Here is an 18,179-nt window from a genome sequence, read left to right on the forward strand (position 1 = left end):
TCCAAGAGGGACAATTTTCGCTAAATATTGCAGAATTGATCCCTTCTCCAAGCTGTGGAATTGATAATCAATTTTTTTGCTCACCTTGAGGATCCCTTTACCAAAGTGAGAGCTATTTCAAAAACCAAGGCGTTGTATAATTATTGATTAAGCGTTGTACATTAACTGGACTCCATCACACAAAAAGGAAAGAAAATGGGTGTAGAAAATTGAACAAGTGCGAAAAATCAACTTTGTTTTATTGACTCAGATTCACTCCTCCTATGACTAAACTTGGTTTTAAAGTTAATAGTATGATCAGAATTCTCTATTGCATGATAAGAAGTTCCAAGGACTTCGGCTACTGTAAGAATCTCTTGCAGACGTGGTAGACTTTTAGCTTTCTCTATGGCTTGTTCTTTGGTTATCAGTCGAAGTTCAGCATTAGTAATGGTGAACCGGTGCTTCATATCATTGTCCACCTGAAAATATTCGGTATAAAAGCTGTAATCAATGAGGTATCCGGGAAAAAGACGAAAGTATCAGGAAAAATTATTTAAATCCTCTTCATTTGCTTTTCAGAACGTGATGGACATTTTAGATGACAAATTACAGGTGACAAACACGGGTTTGAGTTGGGAAATTGCAATTTAAATGTCCTTATAACCATCTCACATAACCTCAAATGTCAGAAAATTTAACTTAATTTAGCAAAAGTCTGGGAAATGTCAAGGAATTTCTAGAGAAGAAATCTCTGCTGCAAATGAGCCTCTTTTCATTCAAGTACATAAAAAAGGGGAAATATGGATTAAATATTGTAAATAAAATGTACGAAAATTATCTTACCTGCACAATCAAGTACATGGGAAAATTGTCATCAACAACAGGCCACTTCTGTTCGAAAACAGTCCCAGACCAATTGAACTCATTCTCATTGAGTCTGTAAGGAACTAAGGCTATACCTTGCCACAGCTGGGCAGCAAAGTGGGGAGCCATCGGAGCCATTAAAATGATCATTTCTGCGAGGGCTCGCTCAAATTCTTTACCAGAACGGATTGATGCATTGGAACAATTCTGAAAAATAGCAGGACAACGTATTCCTTATCTTTGTTCGCTAAGAGAGGAGGGTCATGAAAATGGAAAATGTTGATTGTATGTATTCTTTATAGATTTTCCTGGGATAGATGGAACAAACTTTGGAAAGAATCAGCTTGATTCTCTCTAAAATAATGACTTGATACGACAATGGAAAGTTAAAAACTGATCTTCCTAAACACCACTTATTGAGATTTACGAGAATGAAAAATCTTCTCTCTTAGGCTTTTCTGTTAGTGATGTTAAATATGTTGACAAACTTGGCTTGATTTTGATCCTTAACAAGTAATCATCAATAGACCACTGGATAGGATAAGAAATTAAACACGGCAGTAAATTTTTTCTCATCAAAGTTTCAAGAAAAACACATTGAAAGTATCGAAAAGTTTCAAAATTGGTTCATAAGAGAAATAAATGATCACATTATAAGCAGTAAATTTAAACTTCCCCGCTCGCAAAAAAAAAAAAAAAAAAAAAAAAAAAAAAAAAAAAAAAAAAAAAAAAAAAATAACACAATCAACGTACGCCAAATTAGGTAAAGAAATCAACTTGTATGTTGGGCAAATAACTAGAGCTCAATTGTGGACAAATGTCCATCCTCTCCTGATGTAACATACCTTTGAGCTAGTCAAAAAGAGCACAGAAAAATTATTTCTTTGTTAGATGCACCGAAACTACACCAGTAATCAATTTGACTCGAGTGGACTTCGGCTTTTCTGTGATCGGGAAGTGTGAATCGGCGAGGACTAAAACGGTCATTTTCCATTCTGTGAGTTGAATTTGGAAAATTTTGATACGTTCATCATGTTTTACGTAAAATTTCGATGAGGAAATATGTACTGTTGTTCTTCATTTCGTATTGAAGCTTCTTTCTTTGTCACCCTCAGTGCCAAAAATTGGGCTTAGAGCCATCATGTTGATCTGACTATCCTTTTTTAAAACTGCACCACTTCCCACGATATTTTTTTTTTTTTTTTTTTTTTTTTTTTTAAAGGACTATTTAAGGTTTAGGAGAAAAGTATGTTTCATGACAGAAAAGGGTGTCTTCAGACCTAAATTTGATGAATAAGGGACTTTGCATTCCATGACTTGTTTCATGAATCATTATAAGAAAAATTTCAGATCCACTGTTCTTAAACAGCTTTTGAAAGTTTTGGAACAATTTTCAAGATTATCTCCAGATTACTTACACTTAAGAGAGTAAACATTTTGTGAAATTTGGAAATTATAGTATTGAACAGATGCAGTTCTGAATAAAGGTGCCAAACAGATTTGATGAAGCTGTTACGTTCATTATACATCATCTCTTCATCCATTGGCAGTTTAGCTTCGTCTATGCTTCTGACAGGAGTTTGCCTATCACGGATCCTCATAAAATTCTTGACGATTTGCCAGGCTTTGCGCTGCCAATCTAGGATTGATTTAAATTCTGCAGAACAGGAAATGAACTAGTCTTAGAAAAAACTTAAACAAATAAAGAGAAGCTTCTCCAAAGAAAGCTAATATTTCCAAAAATTTCAGAGAAGCAACTAAAAAAATAAATCATTGCCAAACTAATTTGCAGAGGCCATCTCTGGCCATGGGGCAAAACAGGAAGTCTAAGTCTGAATTTTCTGATAACTTTTTGGGTCCAAGCCCGCCCCTGCTAATTTGAGAAAGAAAAACTACAAGAGTAAAGAAGAGGAAAGAAAAACAGCATTAATGAGAGCTATTGGTGACAAATCCAAGAAAAAAGAGCCATTGGTTATGGCTAACATACCACTGAACTTGTTTCGAATGGTGATCTGAATTTTTAATTTTTTCAAGAAGAATTTTTCTGTATTTACAAAACCGTTCCTCATAGAATTTCTGCTACTTTCTTTGAGAGGCTATTAGGGCTGAGTTCCATTATGAACAATTGTATGTTGCCAAATTTCCCCAGATAAAAACTTAATTTTGGCAAAACATTAATTAGATTTTTCCTTAAAATTTTGAGATATTCAACCAACATTAACAACATTTTTTTTTTCCATATCGGAGGATATTAATTATTTGTTGAGTTAAAATCAATAAAATACAAACTGGTCTCAGAGGAGGACCTTAATGCCACTGTCACAATTTTGACACCATGGGGGTATTCAAGGGTTGAAGAAAGTTGTATGAAAAACATACCTCCAGTAATCCACAGCTTGTCATGTGTGGGTGCCGAATAATAGAGAACCATGAGCCTAGTTGTGTCAATGCCATATTCTGCCACCACTTGAGCAGGATCCACACTGTTTCTTTTTGATTCACTCATTTCCTCCCAGTCAATTTTCACTTTCTCGTTTGATGCTTTGTGATAACCATGCAATTGTCCTGGTCCTGACCCTGGTCCTGGACGAAGTCAAAAGATATATAAAGTACTTTGTTCAAATTTCCTACTAACCTACCTGCTTCTTGATAATTCCAATCCTCTAATGGACCATTGGACAAGATACGAATTTAAGCATTCTGATACATCTTTCCTTTTCAAAATTACACATAGAACACAATTTGCGCGATGAAAATTACTGAAATCAACTCCCAAACGAGATACTTTGATGACTTTATAGAAGTTTAGTGTACTGACGTACACTAAACTTCTACGTTCTAACTTCTTCTTTTGAGGCCCTGTCCACACGAGCGCCGTTCGAGGAACTTATTCGACGAACTGCTCAGTTCCCCGAACTTATTCCTTGAAACGAGGCATAATGTCCACACGAGTTCGCCCCAACTGAAACCGGAACTTCAATAAAACTATACAATTATCGCAAAATAATGGACTATTACAGCCGCCAAAGTAACAAAAATAAATGTCAAGACATGTAAAGGACGTAAAAAACAAAAACAAATAAATTCACATCAAAAGAAACATATGTAGAAGCTCGGAGTACGGGGGAAGTTCCGGGTTTTGGAGGAATAAGTTTTTAGCTCAGCTAAAACTTGTTCCGGGAACAAGTTCCTCGGAATAAGTTCCGCGAACTGCGCTCGTGTGGACAAGGCCTTTCGTTTTTCCTGAATTTCATATTCTATCATTAAAATGCTGGACATTGACAATTTCCATTATCTTATGATGTCAAGAAATACCATCATACAATAGAAAGGATTTTTGACAAAAACATGAAGATCACACATGCTTAACTTTTATTTAAAATTTAAAATTTTTTGACGGTTTTGAGTCAATAAGCCTGTTGCAGACTTTTGCTAGAGCAAAAATAAGAGTTGTTAATAGTAGAAAATGGTTCAAAAATCACGATGAGCACATCGGAAAAGTCTGAAATGCATTCCTTACTTCACAGTTTGCATAAGAACTTTGCGTTTTTTCGAGCTTCCCTCTTCAAAAATGATACCATTGCACAGGTGAATATTTCGTTAGAGGAGTCATTCCATCGAACCCCTGCTCGCAAGGATACTACGCAATATTCTACAAAGCCGACGCCAATCCGCCAAAACACATGTGACAGGACGATTACTCTAACCTTCTAACCACCTGATAACAATCGGTGTGTTTAATTCACATTTTTCTCGCGTTGATAGATATCCGCCTCGATTGACCTTGTGCTCTCCTCAACTTGCGCGCGGAAGCGTCGGCCATGTTGAGCAGAGATCGAATGGAACGACTCCTCTAACGAAATTTTCACCTGTGCTGGAGTATCCTTTTCGAAGCGGGGAGCTTAAAAAATCGCTAATTTCTTGCGCAGATTGTGAAATTAGGAGTGCATTTCAGAGTTTGTCGATGCGCTCATCGAGATTTTTGAGTTATCATCTATAAGGCACAACTCTTATTTTTGCTCTAGCAGAAGTTTGCAACAGACCCATTCCTTGAGCATTACAACCAACTATTAAATATTAACAGAGCACTCTGAGAGATTCTACGACTATTTTTTTGGCTGTTTCATTACTTTTCTAAATAATTTTTCTGTATATTTAATGATATTTGAACTTCAAAATACATATAAGAATACAAACCTGCAACTTTCACTTCAGATTTTTTTACATAGTCTCCACTACGCTCAAATTTGTAAGTCTTGGCTTTCAACTTCCCTGGGGTGAGAAGCTTTTGAAAAGGCTCTTTATTTGGCACCCAGCCAATAGAATGAAGAAAGTGGCTCATGAACCTTGCATAGTATAGGTGCAAAATGGCTAGAGAGGAAACAAAAAACAAAAATGAGCTCAGAAAGCATTTACCTACAGAAAAATGCAAATTTTTGCAATGAAATAATGATTTCAAAGCAAATTTATCAAGAACAATGCAGTGTTAAAAACTAGAAACTAGAAACTGAAACAATCAACTAGCTATCATTTTGTCAACTTGACTCATGACTGTAAAAAGAAGATTCATGCTGCTTTGTGAGGCAGAAGGTTTGAATTCATGACAATAAATTGACAATTCTTCAAAAATCAAATGGAAATTTGTTTGATAGAAGAATCATCATATTATTTTAATTTACTGTGCAGTTTTTCGTGACAAATGTCAAATTAATCGTTTAATGGTCAAAATGCCAATCATGTTCTGCCATGTTCTACCGCGCATACAGATCCAGCATTGCATTCCCATTTTGGAAGTTACAGCAAAGTATAACAAAACATAAAAGACTTATGAGAGGGTAAAAAATTGTTACTTTAACAGTAGGTACATAATTTTAAGTTAATCTTTGAGTTGTGACTAGTGTGTTCTGCTTCATGGGAATACTTCAGAGCTGAATTTTGACTCTAACCGACAGTGAAGTGATCACAAAAGATGAAAATACCAACCATGTTCTTTACTACAAACGTACACATCCACAGGGAGAAGACTCTGCACTACTTTGGGGTCGAAAGGAACTTTCTCATTGGAAACATCCAGATACCTGAGGTAATACCAACTGGAATCAAAGAATGTGTCCATAGTATCGGTTACGCGCTTTGCCGGCCCACCACAGCTGTGAGAACACAGAAGATAGTAATCAGTTACAAGGAAAACCTTGGCTTCCTTCAGAGTTTGTATGCACAAAATGTACGGTTCAAGATTTATTTTTCGCTTGTATTTATTTCTAGCTTGACCTGTGTCACCACCAACAGACTTTTTAATCAATTACAATGTGAATCACTATAAGTTCAGGTATTTACAAAGTCAGTCATTTTCCTTCAGATACAGATGAATTTATTACTTTTATTTCACCAAACATGCTAGCATCTTCGGCAAAATTATGACTTTTTCCGAAAAGATAATTTGTGAAAAAATCAGGCAAAAGATGGGAACTGCCAATGCTTAGAACAAAAAAAAATCAAAAATCGATTTGGGTCCAACAAAATCGCTTTTGGGTCCAAAAACATCAACTTATAGTTTGATACATGGGAAGGTTTCCAATTTTCTCGGAATGATTGCATCAAGATTTCAATCCATGTCATTTCATTTCTAAAGCTGGCAACAACACCAGCAAACTCTAACAACACTTCCCTTGAATTCCTTTTTCACGTTCAAAGTTTTAATTGATCCCAAAGGATCAATACTTGAAATTTGCAGAAGATTATTTGCGCTGAATGATGCAGAATTAACCCAGAATAATGGAGGATGAAAAAAAAAAAAGACGAGAAGATGTTGAACAATATATACATGCAGCTGGGCTGATTCTAGTTAAATCCATTCATTCATCAAAAATTTGAGACATTCTAATCGAGAAAAGAAAAGAGAATATCTTACTGCTCCAAAAAAAGTAAAATTGATGGAGAGAATGATTCACAAAGTATTAAGTAGCTGACCAAAGAAAGAGAGGAAAAATTACCTGGGGCATTTCGTACGAACCCAGCTACTTGCACTTTCCAAGGGAGTGATTGCTCTTGTATTCATGTTTATTTTGTTTGTATGCGGCAAACGGACTGGAAGCAGATCATACGGAATAGGCTGAGGGCCAACACAATTGCTACAGAAAACAAGAGGAATCGGAGTCCCCCAATACCTTTGTCGCGATATCAGCCAATCTTTTAATTTTGAGCTGACAGGGTAGCCACCAATATTCTTCTCCATAGCATAGTTACAAATCTCCTCTTTAGTTGAGAATACAGGGTCAATTTTTTTGATCTCAATCTCATTTTCCTGAGCAAAAACATGGTCTTCTAGGAAAATTTCTGGAATGCCAGCTTTGACGTCCTGGCACTCTTCATAGGTAACAGTGTCATTGACAAAAATTGGGATAGTGCTACCATTGATAGGGTTTGCAGCTTGAATTGAGAGGCGGCGGTTTTTATTCCAATCTTGAGTTGGTTCCATATGGTCCAGCATGCTTCCAGGCAAAACAGTGAGATACTGAATATTGTTGAGATGTTCTGGGTGCCGTGTCCAAACAGTGATGAATTTTTGCATTTTATGGTTCCCTGAGACCAGATTGAAGTTGAAACTATAGCCATCGCATTCGCCTATCCAGTCCCTCTGCATGACATGAACATCATTTGCTTTATTTAGGACAGTTTCGTCAAGGCCATCATACAGACTTCTGTGGAAAATTAATGGAGAAGAATTGAGTTTTGAACTGGAAAATGATGAATTTGAGTACCTAATTTGCCTTTAATATTATATGATTGAGTATCAAGGAAGAAAAGTAGAGGTAAGATGAAGATGTCGTTGGTGAAACTACATGACTACATATCTCGATTACAATGTTTCAAAACTTCCTCTGGTATTTCATTTTTTAAAATACAACCACTTAACAGTTTTGTACGAAATTTTTCAGAAAATACTCTTAAAAAGAAAAAGGACAAAGAATAATTACATAAAATTTTGCACAAAAACGATGTTCAAGCCTCATATAAAGAAGCATAACATGACAGGAAATCTGCGACTCCTAAAAAAATTAAACAGCTTTACAATTGTAATGGTCTAGATACTATAGTCCCTGCAATTGTAGGGCAAAAAATTCCTCCCATGAAATGCAAACCGGTCTCATTCAATATCTAGGTTTAAGCTACATTATTTTCCAGATCTCCCCGTCTTCCCTCCAAACACTGATTGGACTATTAAACAAAGTTAAAATCCTAGCATCACAATACATGATCTCTCATCGAAATTCAAAGTAGAACACTGTGGATGGATTGAGAATTTTGAAATTAAACATACTTAAGAGAAATAACCTGTTTTTGGATTTAGAACCTACAACAGATGCAACCTACTTACTTGGCAAAAGCGGTTGTTTTGACAAACCATTGTTTCAGAATTTTTTTTTCTACTTTGACACCTGTTCTCCAAGATTTACCGTCTTCATCAACTTGTTCATCAGACAGTGCAGTTTCATCTAAAGGATCCCAATTGACTAGGGCCTGTTCAGGAATAAATGAAAATTAGAAATCATGAAAAAAAAACAGCTGAATTTTTTGAGGTCAGAACATAAATATTAGCAGAGCTCTGTACTGTGTTAAAAATAAAAAATATGCAGCACAAAATCATAAAAAATAATAAGATAATGCCTTTAAATTCCTCTGCGTCAACCAGATGCCATTATCAGGCATCTAACCAGTGCTAAATAAAAATGTTAATATCTTGATTAGGAGTTAATATCTGGAATTTTTGTTGGGCAAGTTGTATTCTGTATGAATTTTTAAAGAGTGCACATGTACTAGAATGCTAAAATTCATACCTCATCTAATGATCCATTACATATGTGGAAACAATCCACTGAACTGGTCTTGCATTGACCTATGCAAATGTATCGCCTTGAGGATTTATTGATACACTGGCTTTGTCAAGCTCATTGACCATTAGCATCCTCCCCTTTGCCATTTCCATGAGAGTTGCAGATGGATATCGATGAGAGCTGGGGAAAATTTATTTTTCTAAACTGAATTTCTTTTCAATTTTCTTGTAAACTACATACTTACTTCTTTTTGATACACGAGACCTGCATGGAATAACTTTAAGAATATGTGTTGCGTCCATCTATAATAATTTGGAAAGCAAGTGTTAATTTCTAAATCCCAGTCAAAATTGAACCGAAAACTCTGAAGCTGGGATTTCATGTTCTCAACGTCACTCTTTGCCCATTTATCAACTGGAATATGACGTTCAATCGAAGCATTTTCTGCCGGGAGACCAAATGCATCCCAGCCAATTGGTTGCAGTACCTACCAAAGAGAAAAATACTTATTAGGGTGGCTTTTTTGTTTTTCATAAGTTTTTAAGACTTCCAATATTTTAGCAGACTTGTGAAATAATATTAAGTTGGAAATTATTGAAATTCACGACTTTTTTACTCATTAGTTCAATCCTGAATAGATGTGATTTTTTGTTTAACTTTTGATAATGAAGGATCATAAAAAATTGTTTTTTCACTTTTAGCTTAAACTTTTTCTTCACATATTTATGTTGTTTGTCATATAAAATGCTGACAAGACATGAGAATAAGAACATTTCTAGCACCAACTAAGGGTCTTTACCCATATCTGTTGGCACTAAGAAATTTTAACTTGCCATTGAGTGTTTAGAAATGATGAGGGCAAGATCCAGCTTGACCGATTTTTATAATCCCCTCATTTTTTCTTTATAATGAAAGTGATACATGAGGATTGACTATTTAAAATGTCCTTGAGGATCGTTCTTTTGAAGAATGTCCTTTTTTAAGGATCCTTCACAAACTTTAAGTTTTGATAGGATCGGGGATTTTCATTTGCTGAAATCTTCAGGAGAAGTTTATGGAACTAGAGGAAAAATCAAACTGGAAAAGATATTTGAAAAAAAAAAAAATGATCGACATGACAGTAATTTTTCCCAAAAATCACTCAAACACGACACAATAATTGTACCTAATTCAAATTTGAAACCTATGAATACTCATTCCAGACTATGAAATTGGCACTTTTGAGGCGATGCTTTAATTCCCGTAAAAATTTTTGATTGGGAGCCAAACTTACATTTTTTCCTGTCATCTGATGGAATCGAGATAATGTATCACTGATTACATAAGTCCTGATGTGGCCCATGTGAAAATCTCCTGATGAGTAAGGGAACATTGGTAGTATATAGTACTTGTCTTTAGCTTCATTCTTCCCATCTAATTGCCTTGAGTTGACTTTTTTACTCCAGCGTGACTCAATTTCTTTCATCAGCTGTACATCCAGCTTTTGAGCCTAAAAAAACAAAACAAAATATAGTAAACTTTCTTCAGATATTGACACACAAAAATTAAATAGGAAAATATATAGGTGATTCTTCCAGGTTCTCGACATGGTCAAACTTGTGTGTATATTGCATCAATTGAGTAAAAGGTCTCAGCAGATTTTGACTTTTTGGCCAATCAAATGACAAAAGCCCCTACACGTGAGTCTAAAGGATCATTCTCAACCAAAAAAATTGGTAATTTCAGAGAAATGAAGGCAAGATTCTTCCTTGGAATAAAAAGTCCCATTTGATACTAAGGTTGATTTCTATTTAAAAAAAATCCTCCTTTTGTTTTGGTGAATTTTGCTATTTTTTTTAGTAAGAGTGATTCTTTAAGATCAAGCATAGGAGCTAATGTCTTTCTTTTTGGCCACTAAGTCAAAATCTGTCAAGGAAAATAACTTGATTCATGCAATACTTATATCGCACACCATCTCGATCTTGGGGAGAATCTGGAACATATGACCTTTCTCTCGGAAGTAGCAATCCTCTTGAGCGACTGGACTTTCAGGAGATTATCTTTATTCTATTAAGTGATGTTAAAATAAAAAACTGAAAGTTTTTTCTTCCTTTTCAAAAATCAGAATTAGTGATTCTTTCATTCTTGTTTCTGAACATCATGCAAATATGAACTTGTCCTGTTACTTTACTTATTAAGTGGATAGATACATACTTCATTCGGAAAAACATACTAAGAACAATCTGTTTTTACTGGTTCCACTTTTCCTAGAGTAGGTACGTACTGCCTACATTCTTAGAATTTTAAGCACAGCTCTTGATTTTGAGATGTTTGTCCTCCTGGGATTGTATATTTTGCTACAGTTACAATATTGATCCTACAAAAAACTGGAAGATTTTTTTACTTGCTTCTATTGTCTCATCTTCTCGCTTTTACTCAAAGCCCTGCTCAAACTGAATTCGTTCATAAGTGAAGCGTCAACAGTTTTTAATTATTTATCTTTCCTTACTTTCCTTGATTATCTACCTGGAAAAATTTGTTACCTCACAGCAGTATTCTGTTGAGATTACCGGGGGAAATGTCCTCATGTGAATGATACTTTTTGTATTACTAACTCATCACTTACGTATTTGCCTAGAGGTACAAGTATCTATTTCTCAAGCAATACCATGTTTCGTTTGGATCAAGCTTAGTGGGTAGCTACTTTCAATATGAAAGAAACAAGAGGAGGACTCACCATGCAAGAAAAGATTATCACAGGTGGAACTTTCTGATAACTTTGGTAGCAAAGACACACAACCAAATTCTTCATGAGGTGCATTGTCAAAGAAGACTTACTTGATGGGGTTTTCTGATTTGGAAGACTAACTAAAGTGAAGGTGCCGAAGACTCTTTAGCTATTGTTGGGCATTAGATAAAGATGTTCCAACATTTACGGAAAGATGCCCAAGTAATCAGGTGATTTAAATGGAGAGAAAAACAGGCTGTTCGATTTTTGGGTAGCTCAGTTACAAAACAGTGCACAGCAATAAATTTCGACAATGCACCTTGAATGTTCAATCAAAACTGTGTTTTAGACAATATTTCTTACCCAGATATTGTCCGAAAAGTGCCTCTGAGTAGCTGAAGAGAGACCGACTGACAGTACTTGCTTGTTGGACAGCCAATGAAAAACATTCCGAGTTTTCATGTCTCAGTCAACGATATCAAGGTAGGCGTGAAACTTTATTACGTCTGATCAGTATGTCATCTTAAACCTACCCTGCCATTGCGGCAGGAGTCGGGACCTTCGAATGTACAAGTATCAATTTGAAAATTCAATCAGGAAAATTCATACTCAATGGACACACAACTTTGTTAAAATCATACAGAAACTAAGTGGACAGATGCACCTAAGATTCAAAGATTTTCAAATTTACCAAACCTACAGACCCGGACCCGCCCCATGCTTAAATTTTGAGGTTATACTGCACGGAAATCCCCCGTCTAGATGCAGTTTAAAAGTGAAAGTTTAAATACTTGACGATTGAATGCTGGTCTAGGTGATGAAATTGCCATTCCAAAACAAACTTCTAATTTACACGTCACGTTAGGGCCGGCCACGATGAACTTAAGGTGTATCTACAGCTGCGTGAAGTAAGAAATTTCTCCGCGCAGGGGGCGCCACCGCTGTGTTTTAGAGTCCGTACAGCACCACGTGAGTCCTTGAGCTTTTATAAAAGTTGAAGGAATTTCTGTTTAAATCGAAGATAAATAAGTTCTAGCTATAACATTCTTCTTCCTATTGACCCTAAAAACAAAGTGAAAAGTCATTTCTGAAGCTCTGCAATTTGATCCCAGAAAAAAGTAGGGTTAAGCATGATGACCTTGATGCAACCAATCGCGCTTGATCGCTCTCAGCAGTTGGCAGATATCTCTCTCCCACCGTGAGCTGTCTCTCTCGCACTTACAGATATCCCGTAAGAGAAACTGGGATCAATTTACAGCTTTTATTATTAGACTTTCAAAGCTCGCGTTTGTTTCTAAGGATTCCAGACGTATGCTGCTAGAACTTATGAGTCTTAGAATTTAAGATACCTATTGTGATATTTAAATAATCACTGATTTCGGAGTCGGATTTTAGCAGCGCGACGTGGTGGATTTTTTCGGAACTACAGCTGAAGATTAACCTTAAGTTTTTCGTGAGTGGTTCAAATTCGAAGTTCGAACTAGGAGCTTTCGGAATTGTTATGTTTACGTTTCTTGCTGCACGACCGGAACCGGTTGCATTTTTCGCGGCTGGCTAACCCACAGATTAGGGCTAACCTCACAATTCTAACCACGTGCAGTACGTCGTGGTCACTCACAGTCGCAGATTCAACCGTATCAAAATCCAATCCAAGAAATCGTGAAGTTCCTTTTTGGCTCACATGAGAAGTGTCCTTTTTTTTCAATCATCTCGTTTCTCAAAGCTGCAAGAAAAATTGGTATTCATCATGAAACTTCTTCCGATAGAATCATCTAAAATTTCCCTTGAGTTTTGCCAAGTGAACGTCATTCTGCAAATGTAACCAAATCAACTTCTGCGACAGCGCTTGGTATGAAGTATCCATTAATTTCTCTTCTTTTGAAAGTGTGAATATTTGGTTCCCCTGCAATTTTCACCGATACGATACTTGTCATCCTCTGATTTTGTAAGCACCAGCCAGCAGAAATACTCACTCTCAGTTTTTTCCTCGATAACGAAATCTTCACACCGTGTCAGATTGTATGCGTTTAATTTTTACACAAGAGCCACTTAATGCTAGCCCAACATTAGTGACGTAAACTGCGTTGTCAAAGTAAACTGTTTAGGACTGTTTGCAAATGGAGTTACCCGATTCCAAATGGTCAGCACTGTTGAATTACTCACCTGATACATGCTACCTGATTGTGTTTAAGTACATATGAATGATCAACATTTCTACCACACGCTCTACAATCTCAGGAGGTTAATGGGGACTATTGGGTTGCGTTTGCAAACACGAAAACGAAATGGAATCAGATAGGTTTACTCTGACAATGCAGCTGTAACATGTTGTGCAAGGAAAAGGATGCCTCACAGTCACCGTTTCTTTCTTGTCAGAGCATTCTGCATTTATGTCGCTCTGCATAGCAGGTTCTGGCCTGTCTAGCTCCTTTGCCTTCTTTTTTAGCCTGCTGTGAGCTCTGAACAGCTTTGTTTACTTTAAAGTGGAGACTGAGAGATGTTTCACTGGAAAGAATATTGTTGCAGTTGGATTGAAGCTAATAGACAGATTTAAGGGCTTTTTTTTATCCGTGGAACGCATGGAACACGATGATAGCGGTTTGGGCTGGTTCAACCAACCTCAACCTACTTCGGAAGAGTGGTTCAAGCGTTCCACTGGAACGCACTGGATCGCGCTAAAAAAGCGATGCGTTCCGTTGCGGTCCACTGTGGTTTGGACTAAAAAAAGCCCTTTTGTGGCTACATCATGGTTTCAATGTAAACATACACGTATCGTTGTTTCTGATTCGCCCAATGGTGGTGAAATGCGGCCAAGTGTTTCTTTTAATACAAATTTCTTTTGTTTAATGAGTTTTTAATTTAGTTTTGACCGTTCAATCATAAACTGTAATAAGTCAACACAAATACCTCACAAAAAATTTGTGCATGAGGATATGCTAGTTTGTTTTTGGTTTGAACCAAGAGTTCAATATTATATCGAACGACCTTAGGGCTTTTTTTTTATCCGTGGAACGCAATGGTAGCAGTTTGGGCTGGTTCAACCGTCCCAACTATGGCCTCAACCAACCTCGGAAGAGCAATCCAAGCGTTCCACTGGAACACATGGAATGCGTCAGTGAAATGGGGTGAAAAATTGATGCGTTGCGCCGCGATCCTCTGCGGTTTGGATTAAAAAAGCCCTGTAGTTACTAAATCAGTCTTTTGATTTCCTTTGTCATATGTTTGACAGGTTAGAATTATGAGACAGTTGTTTACTTTCTAACTGTATGCGCCTACAGAAGCAACATTTCAATCCTCTTATGTAGCTGAGTTTTGATACAAAATGGATGTCATTTCTGGGCACAAGGAGAAATGTATCAGTTTGGCTACTTTAATTGGACAGCACTCGGACATTTTAAGGTATTTATCACATCACAATTAAATTTATCACTGACTTTATTATAATTACCAGAATGACAGTCATGAGTTTACATTTTTGGAGGATTTTTAACCAGGACTTGATGGATGGATCATTTTTATCTATACTAGATAAATTACAATGTAAAAGAAATACTCTTATTTTCCTCTTGTAATGAAAAGAAGTAAAACTGACTCTCGTGCATCAGAATGCACAGAATGTAATTATTTAGCAGCCAAAGAAAGATTTTTGAGATTAAATTAGTTTCAAAAAACTTCATTGATTTTTCTTACAATATTGATTTACTTAAGTTCATAATTGGCTTGAAAAATTTATTTATTATTCTGTTTTGAGACTTATCAGATGAGAAACTTTCAAATATCATTATTGTGTCCTTTTTCAATCTGCCTTCTACCCAGTGGATGCGTAACAATTGCTGACCAATCTTTTATTGCTTTGGTTTTTATAGAAAGTGTAATCAATCTTTCACGGTTTGTAAGATTTTCATATAGATCAGTCATCAGGATTGCGTGCGGAATTTTAATCTGTAGAGATATCTAAATGAAAATTTTACGTACCACAAAAAAGTTGTTTGGCAATTCTTGGCAAGAACCAAATCCTTGACCCGAGGTTGATGGTCTCAATTAACAGTTACCTGGGCTGACTTGATTAGGGAGGGAAGGTATAGCGGTAAAGCGATGGGGCTCTAGGGATGGTAAAGCGCATGATTATCCCTCGTGGGATATTTGAAGTGTAAGAAAAGGGAAAAAAAATCTTTAGCAACCAATAGCTTAGGGCTCATTGAAGAAAGAAGCACTGACAAGAAGGGAACCGGCATAGACAAAACAGGAAAAATACCGTGGTGAGTGAAGCCTGCTTTGGGGTAAGGGAGTAGGCAAGTTCTTGCTGGTTTCCATTGTACCAGTCCTCTGTGTGCACGAATTTGCCCTCATTGGTCGGCTCTGTCTAATCTGAACGCACCAACTATAGTACTTAGTGCTCGTGTTTAGCGATTTGCTACATGCTCAGACCATGAAACGTAACAGATGAAAAGGGTTAATAGCTTGGTGGGTCAATGATTTTCCATGGAACATGAATTTACATGATTTCGTTTTTATCTTATTTTAATGAACATCTTAGAAACAGGGTATCACTTTTGTACTAGGTTGTATGTTCAGTTTTAAATTAAAGTGCGTAATTGATCAGTCGGCCCCTTAGTTGTTCACTTCTGAAAAACCCTTTGTTAGCTAAATCAAATTTCTTCCTGACTTTTCAGACTCTCTGTTAAATATTTTGAAGACAAGCCGCCTCCTTGGGTTGATGCCGATGGTGAGAGGGATGAATCTGCAGCAAAGAGAAGAAGAACCTCCGGAGAAATGGAAAAAGAATTGAAGCTTGTAGAATCCTGTTTGAAATTCCTGCTCCTTGATCAAACCTATTTTTGTGGTGTCTGGGAGTGGTCATCATTTTTCCTGAAGTATCTGGATCACCCTTGCCCAAAAATTAGATGGTAAGGAAATTTATCATTTGATCCTATAAAAGTGTTTTTTTGCGCAGTATTTTAAAAATTTAACCCTTTTCCTTTTTTTATCTTAAAACTAATTAGAGCTGTGTGTGAGAGGTGTGTTGCCTTCCCTTTTCTCTCCTAGCCTCTCAATTTCAAGGCCCTCTGCAAAATTTAATAATTCCAGCATAAAATGATTAAAGGTATATTAAAGTGCTTTTCAAGTATCATAATGCGTTTTCCAAATCCTTGATTTGCACATACCTAACTGTATCAAAATGATGATTGCAAAATTTTTTTCTCACCAGGAGGCAATTATTGTCCTTGCAGAATTAGAAAGATTAAAATATTTTCTTGCTGGCACAGCACAAAATTTTTGCGCCAGTACTTTTTCCCTTAAGGCAGAACCATTTTTTAATATCCTCCTTACGCCAGCAAATAATATTGTTTCCAATATTTTTGTTTCAAAGGCTAGCGTGTCAATGTTTTGGAATAGTTATGAGGCTATCCGAATCACAACGGTTAGAACTCATCTCCAAGTATTTATCCGAAGAAGAAGCAAATTTCTACTCTCTTCAGTACAACATCAGACTATCAAGCTCAGGTTAGTAATATCATATTTGATTAAAACGTCTCTGCTAATGTTTTGCTCTAAAATCTTCAAAATCCAAGCTACTTTTCGATCTCATTGAAGCTTGCCGATAGCTAAACGCAGAAACCATGCACTGTTGTTAGCTCTTTCCTACAGTGCTCTATATTTTCATCAAAACGCCTTAAGTTTAATGTGGCATTTAAGCTCAGGATGGTTCGGCTTGCAAATAATTAACTCCCACAGTTTTTGGTATGAAAAAAATGATGCCCTCAGTAAAATTGTCCACGGAAAAAAATAACACTTCCTTTTGAGGTGATCTTTTGCCTGACCTGTCCATTATTTTGTCTCCTGACAGGGTCATCCCATGAAGGGTTGAATGGGCCCGTTGCAAACTTTTGCCGGAACAAAAATAAGAGTTGCCTCTTACAGCAAATGTCTCAAAAATCACGATGAGTGCTGCATCGGCAGAGTCTGAAATGCACTCCTAACTTTACAATCTGCATAAGAAATTTGAGTTTGCCGCTTCAAAAATGATACCCTCATTAACATTTTGTTAGAGGAGTTGTTTAATCTAACTTCTGCTCTACAGAACGCTACGCAATATCTATCATGGCTGATGCTTCCGCGTGTAAGTCAAGGGGAGCTCAAGGTCAATCAAGGCAGATATCTCTCAACAGCCTTAACTTGAGGAAAATGTGAATGCAAACACGCCGATTGTTATAATCTGGTTAGAATCTCGTCCTGTCACATGTATTGTGGCGGATTGGCGTGGGCCATGTTGAATATTGAGTAGCGTCCTTTTGAGCAGGACTTAGATGGAACGACTCCTCTAGCAAAATGTTCGCCTGTGCCGACTATCGTTTTTAAAGAGGCAAGCTCAAGATAGTGCCAATTTTTTATGCACCTTGTGAAGTTAAGAGTGCATTTCAGACTTTGCCGATGCGCTCATCGTGATTTTTGAGACATTATCTGTAAGGAACAACTCTTACTTTAGCTCTAGCAAAAGTTTGCAACAGGCTCATCAAATCGCACGAAAATTTGACTGGTGGTCAGTCATACCGTAAAAATTTCCAGATGCAAATACCCAGAGTGGAGACTTGATTTAGTTACAGTGATGAGCGAAAACAGTTCGTTTTTCTCCGGCACAAAAGCGCGGTGGGTGACGCGAGCGGCCCTGCGCCGCAACGTTCTGCTCCGTTTTTTGTAGCTAGGGGTTTATTTACTTTTGTTTACTGCTCAATGTAGTTGGTGGATGTTGTAGAAGTATTGAACATTGTATATAACTCTCTGTCATGAAC

The 18,179-nt window shown here is 36.7% G+C and overlaps 2 protein-coding genes across 2 annotated transcripts in view; one reads left to right on the forward strand and one right to left on the reverse strand.

The window, feature by feature from the left end:
• Positions 1-222: 222 nt before the first annotated feature.
• On the reverse strand, positions 223-12,918 carry LOC109041100 (probable leucine--tRNA ligase, mitochondrial). Its single transcript, XM_019057268.2, has 13 exons — positions 12,830-12,918; positions 12,180-12,269; positions 11,752-11,947; positions 9,955-10,170; positions 8,926-9,168; positions 8,225-8,367; positions 6,840-7,547; positions 5,830-5,996; positions 5,044-5,217; positions 3,226-3,429; positions 2,265-2,503; positions 826-1,053; positions 223-461 (listed from the first exon to the last, which is right to left on the reverse strand). The coding sequence occupies exons 3-13, from the start codon at positions 11,848-11,850 to the stop codon at positions 228-230; spliced, it is 2,655 nt and encodes an 884-aa protein (XP_018912813.2). The 5' UTR covers positions 11,851-11,947; positions 12,180-12,269; positions 12,830-12,918; the 3' UTR covers positions 223-227.
• Positions 12,919-13,004: 86 nt separating this feature from the next.
• Positions 13,005-18,179, forward strand: part of LOC109041095 (midasin) — a 44,025-nt gene continuing 38,850 nt past the window's right edge. Inside the window, exons 1-4 of the mRNA XM_019057265.2 lie at positions 13,005-13,237; positions 14,618-14,787; positions 16,062-16,295; positions 16,760-16,893. Coding sequence (XP_018912810.2) covers positions 14,711-14,787; positions 16,062-16,295; positions 16,760-16,893 — 445 coding nt within the window. The 5' untranslated portion in view covers positions 13,005-13,237; positions 14,618-14,710. The remainder of the gene's footprint in view (positions 13,238-14,617; positions 14,788-16,061; positions 16,296-16,759; positions 16,894-18,179) is intronic.

Source organism: Bemisia tabaci, chromosome 1 (genome assembly GCF_918797505.1).
Source record: "Bemisia tabaci chromosome 1, PGI_BMITA_v3".
In the NCBI taxonomy this organism is placed as follows: Eukaryota; Metazoa; Arthropoda; class Insecta; order Hemiptera; family Aleyrodidae; genus Bemisia; species Bemisia tabaci.

Excerpts from the sequence above, each read along its gene's own strand:
- LOC109041100 (XM_019057268.2), bottom strand. The coding sequence starts at position 11,850 with ATGAAAACTCGGAATGTTTTTCATTGGCTGTCCAACAAGCAAGTACTG. Across the intron at positions 2,504-3,225 it reads CAAGCTGTGGATTACTGGAG|AATTTAAATCAATCCTAGAT; the intron begins GTATGTTTTTCA and ends CCTGTTCTGCAG. Across the intron at positions 462-825 it reads CCATGTACTTGATTGTGCAG|GTGGACAATGATATGAAGCA; the intron begins GTAAGATAATTT and ends GAATATTTTCAG.